Below are 18,883 nucleotides of genomic sequence, written 5' to 3' on the forward strand. Positions count from 1 at the left end.
TGTATATGAATTCCCTGGGGGTTAATGTTGCAAAAAACATTATTTTGGGTAGAGGCGGCCCTGCCCTCCCCATTGTGTCACTGCTGCATGTAGTGCAATGTATGAGAGCTAATCGAGTTAGAAACGTGTGTATAATAAACCACTAGAGCGGCTGGAGCACCTGGTGATGGGGTGAACACCTACAGAGCGCAACTGGATACTGTATCTAAAAATATCATTCACAAGCACGGAATGGTATTTGCCTGTAGGGCGCGCATTCCTGGTTGGTTAATTGAAACTTAAACCGCACAAAAAGCAACACAACACAACACAATACAACACAATACAATACAACACAATAAGGGTAGTGGACAGTCCAGTGTTAGACGTAAGAGTCGCGACAATGGAAAATCTAACCGCCTGACAACGACCCGCGGGCCGTACCGTGTAAGCTCAAGTGTTGGCGGAAGAATAACCAGACTACGCTCAAATCCCATAACCTCACGACCGTGGTACTCTTTTCCGCTCAAACAGGTCACTTCTTATGACGCTTAGTTCTTAGTGACACGCTCATAGGCGGCGACCGGACGTCGATTCTCTAAAAAGACGTGACCGTCTCCGATGAAGAATGAACTGCGAATCACTGAATCACTGTTCGAGTATCCCCGCTGCCTGCAGCTAAGAGATCTGCACGGGCAGAGCTAAAGAAGCTATTAACAGAGACTGCAAAACAACACCCACCCACAGAAAAGACGAAACGCAGCGCTGGCAACGCTTGTCGGGTATCTGACTGCAGACGCCGCTTATTGTAGTTTTGGAGTGGAGATACAAGTTTGCAAGTTGTAAGACTGAACAGAGAGGGGACTTCAAGTTTGCGTGAAACTGAGAAAGTTTCGACTACAGCAGTCCCTTGGGTTATGAGTGCAGCACATCAAAGGTAAAACAAACTCATTCAGCTTGTCCGCTCACATCGCCGATTTTTTATTTTATTTTTTGGTAGAAAAAGGAAACACAATTCAGCATTAATAGCCAAAGGGAACAGCGTGATTTGTTATTATAAACTGCATTTTAATTATTGCACGCATACTTTTCAGGGGAAGCACTGCGCATAGTTTACTTTTTAAATATGATTTGCGTAATACGACATTTAGCGCTGCTTCCCTTAAAAAATGTGCCACACTAATTTTGCGCTTTTATTTTGCGGTTTTTTCAATGGCTAGCCCATGGTATTCAGCATTTTGAATTTGGTTAACTGTACCTCCCCGTGCTTTTCATCACTCCCCTTTGCGTCCCACGCTTTCTGTGTGTTAGGACCTGTCTCTGAACCTGTATAAGGCAGCACGCTGTGTTTGTTTTCTGGGCGTTGGGACCTGTCTCTGAACCTGTATAAGGCAGCATGCTGTGTTTGTTTTCTGGGCGTTGGGACCTGTCTCTGAACCTGTATAAGGCAGCACGCTGTGTTTGTTTTCTGGGCGTTGGGACCTGTCTCTGAACCTGTATAAGGCAGCACGCTGTGTTTGTTTTCTGGGCGTTGGGACCTGTCTCTGAACCTGTATAAGGCAGCACGCTGTGTTTGTTTTCTGGGCGTTGGGACCTGTCTCTGAACCTGTATAAGGCAGCACGCTGTGTTTTCTGTGCGTTGGGACCTGTCTCTGAACCTGTATAAGGCAGCACGCTGTGTTTGTTTTCTGGGCGTTGGGACCTGTCTCTGAACCTGTATAAGGCAGCACGCTGTGTTTGGTTTCTGGGCGTTGGGACCTGTCTCTGAACCTGTATAAGGCAGCATGCTGTGTTTGTTTTCTGGGCGTTGGGACCTGTCTCTGAACCTGTATAAGGCAGCACGCTGTGTTTGTTTTCTGGGCGTTGGGACCTGTCTCTGAACCTGTATAAGGCAGCACGCTGTGTTTGTTTTCTGGGCGTTGGGACCTGTCTCTGAACCTGTATAAGGCAGCACGCTGTGTTTGTTTTCTGGGCGTTGGGACCTGTCTCTGAACCTGTGTAAGGCAGCACGCTGTGTTTGTTTTCTGTGCGTTGGGACCTGTCTCTGATCCTGTGTAAGGCAGCACGCTGTGTTTGTTTTCTGTGCGTTGGGACCTGTCTCTGATCCTGTGTAAGGCAGCACGCTGTGTTTGTTTTCTGTGCGTTGGGACCTGTCTCTGATCCTGTGTAAGGCAGCACGCTGTGTTTGTTTTCTGTGCGTTGGGACCTGTCTCTGATCCTGTGTAAGGCAGCACGCTGTGTTTGTTTTCTGTGCGTTGGGACCTGTCTCTGAGCCTGTATAAGGCAGCACGCTGTGTTTGTTTTCTGGGCGTTGGGACCTGTCTCTGAACCTGTATAAGGCAGCACGCTGTGTTTGTTTTCTGGGCGTTGGGACCTGTCTCTGAACCTGTGTAAGGCAGCACGCTGTGTTTGTTTTCTGTGCGTTGGGACCTGTCTCTGAACCTGTGTAAGGCAGCACGCTGTGTTTGTTTTCTGTGCGTTGGGACCTGTCTCTGAACCTGTGTAAGGCAGCACGCTGTGTTTGTTTTCTGTGCGTTGGGACCTGTCTCTGAACCTGTGTAAGGCAGCACGCTGTGTTTGTTTTCTGTGCGTTGGGACCTGTCTCTGAACCTGTGTAAGGCAGCACGCTGTGTTTGTTTTCTGTGCGTTGGGACCTGTCTCTGAACCTGTGTAAGGCAGCACGCTGTGTTTGTTTTCTGTGCGTTGGGACCTGTCTCTGAACCTGTGTAAGGCAGCACGCTGTGTTTGTTTTCTGTGCGTTGGGACCTGTCTCTGAACCTGTATAAGGCAGCACGCTGTGTTTGTTTTCTGGGCGTTGGGACCTGTCTCTGAACCTGTATAAGGCAGCACGCTGTGTTTGTTTTCTGGGCGTTGGGACCTGTCTCTGAACCTGTATAAGGCAGCACGCTGTGTTTGTTTTCTGTGCGTTGGGACCTGTCTCTGAACCTGTATAAGGCAGCACGCTGTGTTTGTTTTCTGGGCGTTGGGACCTGTCTCTGAACCTGTATAAGGCAGCACGCTGTGTTTGTTTTCTGGGCGTTGGGACCTGTCTCTGAACCTGTATAAGGCAGCACGCTGTGTTTGTTTTCTGGGCGTTGGGACCTGTCTCTGAACCTGTATAAGGCAGCACGCTGTGTTTGTTTTCTGGGCGTTGGGACCTGTCTCTGAACCTGTATAAGGCAGCACGCTGTGTTTGTTTTCTGGGCGTTTGGGACCTGTCTCCTGAACCTGTATAAGGCAGCACGCTGTGTTTGTTTTCTGGGCGTTGGGACTGTCTCCTGAACCTGTATAATAAGGCAGCACGCTGTGTTTTCTGGGCGTTGGGACCTGTCTCTGAACCTGTATAAGGCAGCACGCTGTGTTTGTTTTCTGGGCGTTGGGACCTGTCTCCTGAACCTGTATAAGGCAGCACGCTGTGTTTTCTGTGCGTTGGGACCTGTCTCTGAACCTGTATAAGGCAGCACGCTGTGTTTGTTTTCTGGGCGTTGGGACCTGTCTCTGAACCTGTATAAGGCAGCACGCTGTGTTTGTTTTCTGGGCGTTGGGACCTGTCTCTGAACCTGTATAAGGCAGCACGCTGTGTTTGTTTTCTGGGCGTTGGGACCTGTCTCTGAACCTGTATAAGGCAGCACGCTGTGTTTGTTTTCTGTGCATTGTGTTATCGCTATGCGCAGCTGTATGTACTGGAAGAGACTTGTTTCGACATATTCCGTCGTGCGCACAAACAACAAGACTGTGGAAGAGCCTTGGACATACACGTCGTCGTGAGACACAAACACTGCAGACACGTAACACAAATAGGAGATCACGCGTTGACTATGACCTAAGCGCAGGTGACTAGGTGCGTTCACGGAGATCATTCTGCGCAGATTCTGACCAATTTAGCCAATTGTATTCTAAGAATGATCTCGATGAACGTACCCATTGGCTAAATTGGTCATATTCTGCACAGAATCTGCGCAGAATGATCTCCGAGAACGCAACCATGTTGTTGTGAATGGTTAACCTGGGTGCTGAGAGATAGTTAGGGATGAAGAGCGAATCTGCACAATACACTATAGACCGTAATAGACAGGTCGTTATAATAAAGGCAGGGGCAGACAAAGGGGAAGATACTGGTATCGATATTCTAACTGTCCGGATCTGGATAGGCTCGAATTTATCCGTTTAAAAAACAAAAAGAAAACAGTCTGCTATTATTATTATTATTATTATTATTAAAACTTAATAAAAAAACAATTCAATAAAACGCAGACTAATCTAAAATATCATTTATAGGAGCGTGTGGATAGAGCTGGGGTCTTCAGAGTGAATCAATGAAACTGTACTAACTGTGAGTGACACTGCCACCCCCGGAGAATCGTGTTTGGGGAGAGATGCTGCCCAAGTTTAAAACATCATTCCTAAGAAGCAGTTTGTTTGCCGCTACTTGCTTTGCTCACAGTGCTTGTTCCTGCTGGTGTTCATGATTGATGTACATTTCAATCCTGCTCATGCCTTGGGGTTACTCAGCAGCATTTAAGGTGTGGTTAAAAAGCCAGTCTGACTTGCTGCCGGGAATACAAGAGGTTTTTAATGTATTACTCTCCATCGGAGTGAGACCGTGACAGGACTGACAGAGCCTGCCTGCCTGCCTGCCTGCCTGTGGGTGTGTGGGAGGGAGGACGCATACACATGCACTGCGATGGTGTTGCAGTGCTGCCTGACGGCACTGCTCGTGTGTGCAATTGAGCCTGCCTGCCTGCCTGCTGTGTGTGTGTGCATTGCCTGCCTGCCTGCCTGCCTGCGTGTGTGTGTGTGCATTGCCTGCCTGCCTGCCTGCCTGCGTGTGTGTGTGTGCCTGCGTGTGTGCCTGCCTGCCTGCCTGCCTGCCTGCCTGCCTGCCTGCCTGCCTGCCTGTGTGTGTGCATTGCCTGCCTGCCTGCCTGCCTGCTGCTGCCTGCGTGATTGACACCGGAGCACACACACGTAACGTGTGGTGCATTGGACGCTGACGGACCGGACGGACGAACAGGAACCATCGTGTGTGTGCATGCCGGACGGAACGGACGGACGGACGGACTGTCTTGTGTGCTGTGACATTGCCTGCCTGCCTGCCTGCCTGCCTGCGTGTGTGTGTGTGCCTGCCTGCCTGCCTGCCTGCCTGTGTGTGTGTGTGCATTGCCTGCCTGCCTGCGTGCCTGCCTGCATTGCCTGCCTGCCTGGCCGTGCTGTGAAGTGTGTGTGTGTGTGTGCATTGCCTGCCTGCCTGCCTGTGTGTGTGCGTTGCTCGAGTGCAGGCTGCAGTCTGTGTTGTTTCTGTCTCTAAGGTAGTTGCTGTTTCAGTTGCAGTATGTCTGAGTTGGCTTCACACAAGCACCAGCTTGTAGGCGGAATTACAGGGCTGCTTCGCTAATACAATGATTCACATTCCACTGCTGCCTTTGAAAACAACACGCACACCTCACTGGTGCTCTGCAAGTTGTTTGAGGGACGCACTTTAAAAATGCACGGCATGTGTTAGATTTGAACATGACAGTCAAAGCCCAGTCGCTTCAGGGTTACCCACGTATTGAATTCCTCTGAAAGCAGGGAGACCAGAGGTGAGGATGCTGGTGCTAAAGGGAATGAACGACATGCACACTGTTGAGAAGGAGGGAGATGGATTGTAGTGCATCAGGTAGCACACCATTGAAGAGAGGTGCCACTAGTGCTAGTCAGAGTTAAGAAACAAAGACGCACTCCTTTAAAAGGGCAGCGGTGGAAGGCTTGGAAGACCCAAGGGGGTCGGTGCTGGTTTTGCTCGTGCCGATGAAGAGGTACGACACTCCTTTAGAAAGGGTCTAGTGAAAGGCTTGCCCAGACTCGTAAGAGGAAAGAGAGTGGATTGTGAAGCAGCTTGCTCCACGCCTTGCAGTGAAATCAGTTTCTGTGTGGTTTGGAATAGCTCAGCATGACTGACAGCAGCTTTGGCAGCTGGAACCCAGCTTGGAGTATTGCACTCAGTCTGCAGGGTCATCTTTAGAAGCTGCCCGTGGAAGTGCTTGAGAAGTCTGCTTTTTTAAAGCCTGTTTCTGGAGGGTTACTCTGTTGGTAAATGTTTACCCTGATAAATCTGAACAGTAACTGTGCTGTTTTTTCCCATGCATTTCCCACAGGTGCACAATGCATTTAATGTTTAAGATCATATCTGTGCTTTGCAATGCTTATCTATGCTTTACCATGCTTTCACTGTACTTTTATCACACTTCAGCATGACCTGGAGGTCAGGGGCAGGCCAGTGAGTGGCTGGAGGTCAGGGGCAGGCCAGTGAGCGGCTGGAGGTCAGGGGCAGGCCAGTGAGCGGCTGGAGGTCAGGGGCAGGCCAGTGAGCGGCTGGAGGTCAGGGGCAGGCCAGTGAGCGGCTGGAGGTCAGGGGCAGGCCAGTGAGCGGCTGGAGGTCAGGGGCAGGCCAGTGACCTTATTGAGATTGGATTCATTTAAAATATACAGCCCCTGTTTTATAGCTCATTCATTCAAACTGCTGGTACAAGAGAACAGCAGCCTGAGAGTCGTTTGGAGAATCAGACTGCATGTTGGTTGAGAACACAGAAACAACACTGTAGTCAGTATTGTGTTGAAGCTGATGGGAACGTTGCCCTCGTCTGGACAGACTCCTGTGTCCTAGCAGACTGGAGGTTAATGGGTTAAATGGATTGCATTCCTTTTCATTCTTCTTTAATAACCGTGGTCATTGTTAGAGACAGGCTGACTGCTGTGCTCTCAGCATAGTCACTGGTAACTTCCTTTGATTCCCTGTGCCATGAATGTGAGTGACCTGAGCCTGAGAGCTGGCTTTGCAAAGTGTGCGAGTGTCCTGGGAAACAGTGATCAATGTTTACAGTGTCCTGGTTCTTGTGCTTATGAAGAGGCTTGCTTTGGGATGAGTCGCCCTCCTGTTTAAACCAGTGATCCAGTGCTGACCCCCAGTGTTTATCCCAGGGTGCTTGTGATTCATTCATCCCTGAGAGAGCCTCCTGGTGTAAATATTTAAGGAGGTGTTTGTGAGAGAGCACATTAAAATAAGTTGTGTTTATAGAAGACTGTTCTCCTGGTCCTGGCAGCTGCAGATGGTACACGAGTACACAGATGGACCCGGTATTGCAGGCTGCTGTAAATAAGACCCTGCAGCATTTCTGATAATCCCACCCACAAAGACCACACACTTTTCTATTGAGACTCAGAGAGAGAGAGAGAGAGAGAGAATGTGACCCTTTCCTCTCTCTTCTGTGGCGATTCTGGAAACCCATCTCTAAGTGATATATTTCAGAGCACCCTCCTCTCACTCCTAGATTGTACACATCCTGCTGTGCAGCTCACAATACTGTACACATCCTGCTGTGCAGCTCACAGTACTGTACACATCCTGCTGTGCAGCTCACAGTACTGAACACATCCTGCTGTGCAGCTCACAGTACTGAACACATCCTGCTGTGCAGCTCACATGTACACATCCTGCTGTGCAGCTCACAGTACTGAACACATCCTGCTGTGCAGCTCACAATACTGAACACATCCTGCTGTGCAGCTCACAATACTGAACACATCCTGCTGTGCAGCTCACAGTACTGAACACATCCTGCTGTGCAGCTCACAGTACTGAACACATCCTGCTGTGCAGCTCACAGTACTGAACACATCCTGCTGTGCAGCTCACAATACTGAACACATCCTGCTGTGCAGCTCACAATACTGAACACATCCTGCTGTGCAGCTCACAGTACTGAACACATCCTGCTGTGCAGCTCACAGTACTGAACACATCCTGCTGTGCAGCTCACAGTACTGAACACATCCTGCTGTGCAGCTCACAATACTGAACACATCCTGCTGTGCAGCTCACAGTACTGAACACATCCTGCTGTGCAGCTCACAGTACTGAACACATCCTGCTGTGCAGCTCACAGTACTGAACACATCCTGCTGTGCAGCTCACAGTACTGAACACATCCTGCTGTGCAGCTCACAGTACTGAACACATCCTGCTGTGCAGCTCACAATACTGAACACATCCTGCTGTGCAGCTCACAATACTGAACACATCCTGCTGTGCAGCTCACAATACTGAACACATCCTGCTGTGCAGCTCACAGTACTGAACACATCCTGCTGTGCAGCTCACAGTACTGAACACATCCTGCTGTGCAGCTCACAGTACTAGATGAGTCATGATGCATCGGTTCTGATGGGCGTTCTGCCTGCCATCTGTTTTGCTTGTTTAAAGCTGGGTGTTCTAATGTTCTGCAGTCGCCTAGCATGTGGCAGTGGCCTGAAATGGAGCTCTCTGATTGGTGCGTGAAAGTTCTGAGGTTCCACTGTGATAAGATCTAACGATCCTTAATTACTATTTTGTTAAAAGTCAAAACTTCAGTGGGAAAGCACAGAGAGGGCCCTGTATTCATACCAGCTATATAAATCACAACCATTCATTTATTCTTCATTCAAACACCTTTAGTTGGCAGTTGTCACTGTATCATTAAACACAGCCTTCAATAAAGCAGATTCCCCCTCATCTGCAGCGCAGCATTGAGCTCTTTACCACACAGGTTGTTAGCCTGGGTGTCATTGCCTAGTGACCCGACTGCTTCTCAATGCTGCTTCGTTCAGGGGTTTCCAGCTGGCTTTGTGGTGTGTTCCAGAGGAGGAGTCCTCATCTCTGCCTGCTGATTTATATCTATCCGGAGGGCAGGGCGGCTTTATTCTCTTCTAGTCTTTTGTTTACTGAAAAGACGAGCGAGGGAAACTTGAAAGGAGGAGGCTTTCTCTTTGCATGCTCTATTCAGCAGAGCCTGTAACTGAGACCTCTCTCCATCTAGCAATGCACAGAATACCAGCAAGCTTCCACTCCCCTTTGCAGTGCAGAGAGCTTGGGGTAGGGTTATAGTTTAGGGATCAGTGCAGAGAGGTTGGTAGGGTTATAGTTTAGGGATCAGTGCAGAGAGGTTGGGGTAGGGTTATAGTTTAGGGATCAGTGCAGAGAGGTTGGGGTAGGGTTATAGTTTAGGGATCAGTGCAGAGAGGTTGGGGTAGGGTTATAGTTTAGGGATCAGTGCAGAGAGGTTGGTAGGGTTATAGTTTAGGGATCAGTGCAGAGAGGTTGGGGTAGGGTTATAGTTTAGGGATCAGTGCAGAGAGGTTGGGGGTTAGTTTAGGGATCAGTGCAGAGAGGTTGGGGTAGGGTTATAGTTTAGGGATCAGTGCAGAGAGGTTGGTAGGGTTATAGTTTAGGGATCAGTGCAGAGAGGTTGGTAGGGTTATAGTTTAGGGATCAGTGCAGAGAGGTTGGGGTAGGGTTATAGTTTAGGGATCAGTGCAGAGAGGTTGGGGTAGGGTTATAGTTTAGGGATCAGTGCAGAGAGGTTGGGGTAGGGTTATAGTTTAGGGATCAGTGCAGAGAGGTTGGGGTAGGGTTATAGTTTAGGGATCAGTGCAGAGAGGTTGGTAGGGTTATAGTTTAGGGATCAGTGCAGAGAGGTTGGTAGGGTTATAGTTTAGGGATCAGTGCAGAGAGGTTGGGGTAGGGTTATAGTTTAGGGATCAGTGCAGAGAGGTTGGGGTAGGGTTATAGTTTAGGGATCAGTGCAGAGAGGTTGGTCTTTGTGTTTCTGTGTCTCTGACAGAGGCTGTGTCTGTGTGTTTCTGTGTGTGTGTGTCTCTGACAGAGGCTGTGTCTGTGTGTTTGCTCCCCAGGTTGTGATGATGAGAAGCTGCTTGCTGCTGTTTGCTGCCCTGCAGAGTGGACTGATCTACCAGGCTGAAGCGCAAGGTATACAGGACCTCCCTGTCATTGTGCAGTATGCCATGCTAGCCCTGCAGATGTAAGGATGGGTGATCAGTAAGGGATGCATGGATTCAGCAGTTTGCAGTGTTAGCTCTGCAGATGTAAGGATGGGTGATCAGTAGGATTCAGCAGTATGCAGTGTTAGCCCTGCAGATGTAAGGATGGGTGATCAGTAAGGGATGCATGGATTCAGCAGTTTGCAGTGTTAGCTCTGCAGATGTAAGGATGGGTGATCAGTAGGATGCATGGATTCAGCAGTATGCAGTGTTAGCTCTGCAGATGTAAGGATGGGTGATCAGTAGGATTCAGCAGTATGCAGTGTTAGCTCTGCAGATGTAAGGATGGGTGATCAGTAGGATTCAGCAGTATGCAGTGTTAGCTCTGCAGATGTAAGGATGGGTGATCAGTAGGATTCAGCAGTTTGCAGTGTTAGCTCTGCAGATGTAAGGATGGGTGATCAGTAGGATTCAGCAGTATGCAGTGTTAGCTCTGCAGATGTAAGGATGGGTGATCAGTAGGATTCAGCAGTTTGCAGTGTTAGCTCTGCAGATGTAAGGATGGGTGATCAGTAGGATTCAGCAGTATGCAGTGTTAGCTCTGCAGATGTAAGGATGGGTGATCAGTAGGATTCAGCAGCAGTGTTAGCTCTGCAGATGTTAGGATGGGTGATCAGTATGGATTCAGCAGTATGCAGTGTTAGCTCAGTGTAAGGATGGGTGATCAGTAGGATTCAGCAGTATGCAGTGTTAGCTCTGCAGATGTAAGGATGGGTGATCAGTAGGATTCAGCAGTATGCAGTGTTAGCTCTGCAGATGTAAGGATGGGTGATCAGTAGGATTCAGCAGTATGCAGTGTTAGCTCTGCAGATGTAAGGATGGGTGATCAGTAGGATTCAGCAGTATGCAGTGTTAGCTCTGCAGATGTAAGGATGGGTGATCAGTAGGATTCAGCAGTATGCAGTGTTAGCTCTGCAGATGTAAGGATGGGTGATCAGTAAGGGATGCATGGATTCAGCAGTTTGCAGTGTTAGCTCTGCAGATGTAAGGATGGGTGATCAGTAGGATTCAGCAGTATGCAGTGTTAGCTCTGCAGATGTAAGGATGGGTGATCAGTAGGATTCAGCAGTATGCAGTGTTAGCTCTGCAGATGTAAGGATGGGTGATCAGTAGGATTCAGCAGTATGCAGTGTTAGCTCTGCAGATGTAAGGATGGGTGATCAGTAGGATTCAGCAGTATGCAGTGTTAGCTCTGCAGATGTAAGGATGGGTGATCAGTAAGGGATGCATGGATTCAGCAGTATGCAGTGTTAGCTCTGCAGATGTAAGGATGGGTGATCAGTAAGGGATGCATGGATTCAGCAGTTTGCAGTGTTAGCTCTGCAGATGTAAGGATGGGTGATCAGTAGGATTCAGCAGTTTGCAGTGTTAGCTCTGCAGATGTAAGGATGGGTGATCAGTAGGATTCAGCAGTTTGCAGTGTTAGCTCTGCAGATGTAAGGATGGGTGATCAGTAGGATTCAGCAGTATGCAGTGTTAGCTCTGCAGATGTAAGGATGGGTGATCAGTAGGATGCATCAGCAGTATGCAGTGTTAGCTCTGCAGATGTAAGGATGGGTGATCAGTAGGATTCAGCAGTTTGCAGTGTTAGCTCTGCAGATGTAAGGATGGGTGATCAGTAGGATTCAGCAGTTTGCAGTGTTAGCTCTGCAGATGTAAGGATGGGTGATCAGTAGGATTCAGCAGTATGCAGTGTTAGCTCTGCAGATGTAAGGATGGGTGATCAGTAGGATTCAGCAGTATGCAGTGTTAGCTCTGCAGATGTAAGGATGGGTGATCAGTAGGATTCAGCAGTATGCAGTGTTAGCTCTGCAGATGTAAGGATGGGTGATCAGTAGGATTCAGCAGTATGCAGTGTTAGCTCTGCAGATGTAAGGATGGGTGATCAGTAAGGGAGGATTCAGCAGTATGCAGTGTTAGCTCTGCAGATGTAAGGATGGGTGATCAGTAGGATTCAGCAGTATGCAGTGTTAGCTCTGCAGATGTAAGGATGGGTGATCAGTAGGATTCAGCAGTTTGCAGTGTTAGCTCTGCAGATGTAAGGATGGGTGATCAGTAGGATTCAGCAGTATGCAGTGTTAGCTCTGCAGATGTAAGGATGGGTGATCAGTAGGATTCAGCAGTATGCATGTTAGCTCTGCAGATGTAAGGATGGGTGATCAGTAGGATTCAGCAGTATGCAGTGTTAGCTCTGCAGATGTAAGGATGGGTGATCAGTAGGATTCAGCAGTATGCAGTGTTAGCTCTGCAGATGTAAGGATGGGTGATCAGTAGGATTCAGCAGTATGCAGTGTTAGCTCTGCAGATGTAAGGATGGGTGATCAGTAGGATTCAGCAGTTTGCAGTGTTAGCTCTGCAGATGTAGGGATGGGTGATCAGTAGGATTCAGCAGTATGCAGTGTTAGCTCTGCAGATGTAGGGATGGGTGATCAGTAGGATTCAGCAGTATGCAGTGTTAGCTCTGCAGATGTAAGGATGGGTGATCAGTAGGATTCAGCAGTTTGCAGTGTTAGCTCTGCAGATGTAAGGATGGGTGATTCAGTAGGATTCAGCAGTTTGCAGTGTTAGCTCTGCAGATGTAAGGATGGGTGATTCAGTATTGCTTGTCCCTGGCAGGCACGTGCAGGAATGTGGCTGCAGCCGACATCGTGTTCCTGGTGGACGGCTCGTCCAGCATTGGCAGGATTAACTTCCGTGAGATCAAGAGCTTCCTGGAGGGAATCGTGGCTCCCTTTGTCAGCGTGGTGAGCGAGACGGGGGTTCGATTCGGGACAGTCCAGTACAGCGATGACTCCAGGTCAGTACCAGCAGCACTGCAGCCACGGCTACTCATTTTAATAAGGCATTTTGTTGCATTGCAGCTTCACAACCCTGTGGGTTTTTACATTGTTATGGGCAAGCAGTTAGAGACTTGCATTTCCCTTCCTCGTTGCAAGGAAGGGGCAGGAGCTGTTGTGGTTCAACACATGATGCTTTGTTTAAATTAAGCTGCTGTCTGTCCTGTAAATCAGTCGGTCGCTAACGACTCCTCGTTGCAGAGTGGAGTTCACGCTGTCCCAGTTCCTGAACGGGAGCCAGGTTCTGTCTGCGGTCCGAAACCTCAAGTACAAAGGAGGGAACACGCGCACCGGAGCCGGCCTCAAGTTCGTAGCGGACAACTTCTTCGGGCCCACCCTGATCCGACGAGACGTGCCAAAGGTGAGCCGACGGAGAGCAAAGCGGGGACCCCTCTCCCCAGAATCCTGTCCCTCTCCCTCCTCCTCCTCCTCTCCCGTTCCTCACATTCTCTTTGTTTCATATTTCCTTTTGGTTTTATTTCGTTTCAGATCGCGATTCTCATCACTGATGGAAAATCTCAGGACAACGTGGAGCAGGTGTCTCAGAAACTGCGGAGTCAAGACATCAAAATGTTCGCAGTCGGTAAGCGCCGTCAGACCAGCAGAAGAGCGAGAGATGGCCAAGTACCGAATTGATCCTGCCCTTGTAAAGGCTCTGCAAACAGTTCCTGTCTCTAGATGCAGATGCAAAGTAGCTGTCAGACACTGGAATTACAATCGCAACGTGAATCCTGCTCTTAAAGTTTCCGCTGCTCTGCTCAGCCTGAGAAAATGAACAGGTCATCACACCTCTTTGCTGTGTCTGTGGTCGAGTCAAAGGATAGAGCACAGACAGCCAGTGTAGTTTTCTTCCAGAACAGATGTGGTTAATGTGCCAGAGGGAGATGGTTAATAGCATGGCAAGGTAACCCAGTGCAAAGCATCCATAGGAGAGGGTCACTAATGTGGTTGTGGTTTCTCTGGCTAGCCAGAGCAGCAGGAGTCTGTTCCCAATGCTGACCCTGCACTGTGTGCTTCTCTCTCAGGTATCAAGAACGCCGATCAGAGGGAGCTGAACCAAGTGGCGTCGAGACCCTCTTCGGAGTTCTCCTTCTACATCAACGACTTCAAGATCCTGCGCACGCTGCTGCCCCTGGTGGCCCCGCGTGTCTGCTCCAGCACGGGAGGGGTCTTCACCAACGACGGCGGTAATAACACCCCCCACCCCAACCCCAACCCCTTCCATACCCAGACCCCCTTCCAAAGCTCTGACTCAGGACTGCAAACCCTTCCATACCATCAGACCCCCTTCCCAAAGCTCTGACTCAGGACTGCAAACCCTTCCATACCATCGGACCCCCTTCCCAAAGCTCTGACTCGGGACTGCAAACCTTTCCATACCATCGGCCCCCCTTCCCAAAGCTCTGACTCGGGACTGCAAACCCTTCCATACCATCGGCCCCCCTTCCCAAAGCTCTGACTCGGGACTCCTCCAAACCCTTCCATACCATCGGACCCCCTTCCCAAAGCTCTGACTCGGGACTGCAAACCTTTCCATACCATCGGCCCCCCTTCCCAAAGCTCTGACTCGGGACTCCTCCAAACCCTTCCATACCATCGGACCCCCTTCCCAAAGCTCTGACTCGGGACTGCAAAACCCTTCCATACCATCGGACCCCCTTCCCAAAGCTCTGACTCGGGACTGCAAACCCTTCCATACCATCGGACCCCCTTCCCAAAGCTCTGACTCGGGACTCCTCCAAACCCTTCCATACCATCGGACCCCCTTCCCAAAGCTCTGACTCGGGACTGCAAACCCTTCCATACCATCGGACCCCCTTCCCAAAGGAGGGGGAGGGGGAGATGGAAAAGGAGAGGAAGAGGGAGGGGAAAGGGGAGGACAGGGTTTCCAATGTCTCTGGTACCCAGGCGTGCTCTAAGCTCACATAAAGGTAAAGAAAAACCTTCTCTCTGTTCCAGAAGACTTCACTGGACCCTCCAGCCTGGTGTTCTTTCAAGAGACCTTCGATTCGATCCACGTGCGCTGGGCCGCGGCAGGGGGGCCTGTCATTGGATATAAAATCCAGTACACACCCCTCACAGGCCTGGGGCAGCCAATCACGGCGGAACTCAGAGAGGTGGGTGCCAGCTGTCCACACCCCATCCAATAGGATGAATGCATGCAGAATAACCCAGACTTCAACCTCTCATTGAATATCTTTGTGTCCATGAGAGATTGATCATCATCCATGTCTTCAGATACACCAGGCTAAAGATCTGAATGAGCGAGAGGCTCCTGTGAGTGTACAACTGTGTGTGTGTATATATAGTGTGTGTGTGTGTATATATAGTGTGTGTGTGTGTATATATAGTGTGTGTGTGTGTGTGTATATATATAGAGTGTGTGTGTGTGTGTATATATAGTGTGTGTGTGTGTGTGTATATATAAGTGTGTGTGTGTGTATATATAGTGTGTGTGTGTATGTGTAGTGTGTGTGTATATATATGTGTGTGTGTGTGTATATATAGTGTGTGTGTGTGTGTATATATAGTGTGTGTGTGTGTGTGTGTGTGTGTATGTGTATATGTGTGTGTGTGTGTGTGTGTGTGTGTGTATATATAGTGTGTGTGTGTGTGTGTGTGTGTGTATATATAGTGTGTGTGTGTGTGTGTATATATAGTGTGTGTGTGTGTGTATATATAGTGTGTGTGTGTATGTGTATATATAGTGTGTGTGTGTGTGTGTGTGTGTGTGTGTATGTGTATATATAGGCATCTATAATCATTCATTTCAATACTAACTACAGTGCTGCATGAACAACATTTTGTACAAATGAGTTTTCTTCCTTTTGTAAGGTACTTTTAGTTAAGCCGTTTGTTTCTTTGTTTTCACTGTGTTGACAGTGAAAGCGCTGAGCGTTGCAGTGCAGGGAGACTGTCTCTAGTAACTGGAAGTCAGCAGTGAGTTTGGGGAGCGTCCGGTGGGGCTGCTATGATGTGTAACAGTGCCCCCCTGTGGTGTGTCTGTGTGTGTGCAGGTGAGCGTGGCGTCCGCTGACACGACGAGCGTTCTGCAGGATCTGAAGTCAGCGACGGACTATCTGGTGAGCGTGATCGCGCAGTACCCCAACAGCGTGGGCGAGTCGGTGTCCGGCAAGGCGCGCACCAGTGAGTATCCTGAGGGGAGAACCACTGCAAACACCGCAGTTACGTTTCACTGTGTAGCTATGAATTGGGAGGCGTTCTTTACATGAGAGATTGCATGGTAATATTGTTTGTATTTGTGACACATTGCTGTTCACAGAGTGGGTCCTGAATGAAGAATCAGTGTGTTTAACAGCTGCTATGAACGTGTGCTTTACTGCTCTGTGCGGACTCTTCACAAAGAGGGGTCTAGACAAGCTTCCTGTTTACTGTCCCAGGCAGCATCTAACCCCCAGGAACAGGATTGGTTAGTGGGTTGCGATTGACAGCTCAGCTGGCCTATCCCTCTCTCTTCTCCTGCAGAGTCTGTTCCCGGTGTGTCCGATCTGCGCATCCTGAAGGCGGGGCATTCCTCCCTGCGCCTGGCCTGGACCCCGCCCACTTCACGGCCGCAGGGATACCGCCTCACGTACAGACCGCGAGGTACAATTTCTAACGCTAACGAAAACCGCTGTTCTGTTTAGTAGCAGCTCCATGGTATAATCTTCATGTTTGCGATTTGTAATAGCAGGTAGCATGTTGTGTATGTATCGGGGTCTCTTATTATAACAGTGGTCAGATTTGCTTCGTGGACCTCTCTCCACCTCTCTTATAACAATCCCGGAAGCCTATAGGAAGGGGTCCTGGAATGGTCTTCAGTGCAATGAGTCAGTTGTGCAATGTTTAAAAGGCTCTGTGCGTTCCCTGTAGGGAACGCCTCCTTGCCAGCAGCGACAGGTCTAATCCCTCCATTGAAGTGTTCGTTAGCACAGGCCTGCATGTGAGGAGGCATTGGCAGCAAGAAGCAAGGATCCTTTAAACTGCAGGAGAAGCATACACACTCGGTGCTTTATAAAAACTGTGCTGACAGCCAATTCAGAGCAACTACAAAGACAGAGGAGATGAGATCCTGCATGTGATAACAGTGCTTCTGCATTGTATTGTTAGCATTCTTCTGTACAAAGCTCTGCATTTGCTGCTTCTGAATCCCACACTTGCTCCCCCTCCCCCTCCCCCATCATCACCCCTGGCAGCAAGCCTGCTATGCCACACCCTGATACACACCCTGTTTTATTAGCTCGCTCGACCCGAAAAAAATACACTCCCTCCGGGCTTCAATACTTGACAGCCTTTGGGAAAAAAACAAACAGAAGAAGCAAAACATTGAAAGAGAGACAGACAGACAGAGAGAGACAGAGACAGAGAGAGAGAGAGAGAGACACACACAGAGACAGACAGACGCAGAGCCCTTGGAAATGGAATGAGCTTATAGACTAAAGAGAATTCTAACTTTTCTAAGTGTCTTTCCTCAGAGAGTGCACCCCCCATCCCCTCTCCTGCACCACCCGTATTCGCATTCCCAGTGTGAACATGGCGCGCTGTGTGACTTATCTCCTCGTTCAGATCTTCTCGTTCAGATCTCTTCTGATCTCCTGGTTCAGATCTCTTCTGCTCTTCTTGTTCGATCTCTTCTGCTCTCCTTGTTCGATCTCTTCTGATCGCCTCGTTCGATCTCTTCTGATCGCCTCGTTCGATCTCTTCTGATCGCCTCGTTCGATCTCTTCTGATCGCCTCGTTCAGATCTCTTCTGATCACCTCGTTCAGATCTCTTCTGATCTCCTGGTGCGGGCTGACTGTCATGTGTCTTTGTTGAGCAGGACAGACGGGTGCCCAGCTGGACGAGAGGAGCCTGAGTGCCGACTCTGTGGAGGTCACAGTGGAGGAGCTGGAGCCTGACACGGAGTACTTGATAACCCTGTACCCCCTGTACCCCCGGAACACCGCCGCCCCCACTTCCGTGACGGGGCGCACCTGTGAGTACTCCCCCAGACACAACCAGCCCCTCCCAACCCCTGCACCCCTCCCAGACCAGCCCTGTCCACGATTCTCTTACTCTCTGTCCGCACCTTGTTTGATTCCTGGGGGAGTGCAAGTCCTCATGAGCGCTGACAGTGCAGAGGTGTGGTGAGCAGTTTCACGTCCACTTTGAAGTTCTCTTCACCTTAGTGAAGCAGAGCTCCACCTGGTGGCTTTATGCTGTGACTGCAGTTTCTTTTAACGTCATAGAACATGTGCTTTTTACCCAAGTGCGAAAATAAACAATAGTCTGTTTATCGATCTATCTGTCTGCCTGTCAGTATCACTGCTGCTCTCTTGTGATTGTTGGTATCAGCTTGTTTTTAAAAGTTTTCTTAGTTTTTTTTAAGTTGAGAGGTCCTCGTCTCTCTTCGCTCGGTGTCTTATTGATTCCAGTGCCAGAGTCACTTTGAAAGGGCTGTGTGTAACTGTCAAAGGATTATATGCAACAGTGTCAAGGTAGCTTGAGGTTGTAAATGTGACAAGGAGGCTAGTTTGCATTTTACATGAACTTTATAGGTTGTGTTTTCATGTCTTAGTGTAAGAAATATCAAGACTGTACAGTAAAGGTACAGCCCAGGGACTGACACGCTGCCAGGTGTATTACCTTCAGGAATCAATACTGCACACGTGCAAGCATACACATCACACGCGCACAAATACACAGACGCACACACGCACAAATACACAGACGCACACACACATCACACGCGCACAAATACACAGACGCGCACGCACACACACGCACAAATACACAGACGCACACACACATCACACGCGCACAAATACACAGACGCGCACGCACACACGCACAAATACACAGACGCACACACACATCACACGCGCACAAATACACAGACGCGCACGCACACACGCACAAATACACAGACGCGCACACACATCACACGCGCACAAATACACAGACGCGCACGCACACACGCACAAATACACAGACGCGCACACACATCACACGCGCACAAATACACAGACGCGCACACACATCACACGCGCACAAATACACAGACGCGCACACACATCACACAAATACACAGACGCGCACACATACACAGACGCGCACACACACACGCACAAATACACAGACGCGCACACACATCACACGCGCACAAATACACAGACGCGCACGCACACACAGACGCGCACGCACAAATACACAGACGCGCACACACATCACA

At 49.4% G+C, this 18,883-nt stretch overlaps 1 protein-coding gene across 1 annotated transcript in view; it reads left to right on the plus strand.

Annotated features, from left to right (window-relative positions):
• The first annotated feature begins 611 nt into the window (after nt 1-611).
• Nucleotides 612-18,883, plus strand: part of LOC121298350 (collagen alpha-1(VII) chain-like) — a 75,355-nt gene continuing 57,083 nt past the window's right edge. Inside the window, exons 1-10 of the mRNA XM_041225453.1 lie at nt 612-916; nt 9,688-9,763; nt 12,451-12,631; nt 12,873-13,032; nt 13,161-13,254; nt 13,697-13,858; nt 14,631-14,788; nt 15,689-15,818; nt 16,158-16,277; nt 17,492-17,647. Coding sequence (XP_041081387.1) covers nt 9,694-9,763; nt 12,451-12,631; nt 12,873-13,032; nt 13,161-13,254; nt 13,697-13,858; nt 14,631-14,788; nt 15,689-15,818; nt 16,158-16,277; nt 17,492-17,647 — 1,231 coding nt within the window. The 5' untranslated portion in view covers nt 612-916; nt 9,688-9,693. The remainder of the gene's footprint in view (nt 917-9,687; nt 9,764-12,450; nt 12,632-12,872; nt 13,033-13,160; nt 13,255-13,696; nt 13,859-14,630; nt 14,789-15,688; nt 15,819-16,157; nt 16,278-17,491; nt 17,648-18,883) is intronic.

This window comes from Polyodon spathula, chromosome 23, assembly GCF_017654505.1.
Source record: "Polyodon spathula isolate WHYD16114869_AA chromosome 23, ASM1765450v1, whole genome shotgun sequence".
NCBI lineage: Eukaryota > Metazoa > Chordata > Actinopteri > Acipenseriformes > Polyodontidae > Polyodon > Polyodon spathula.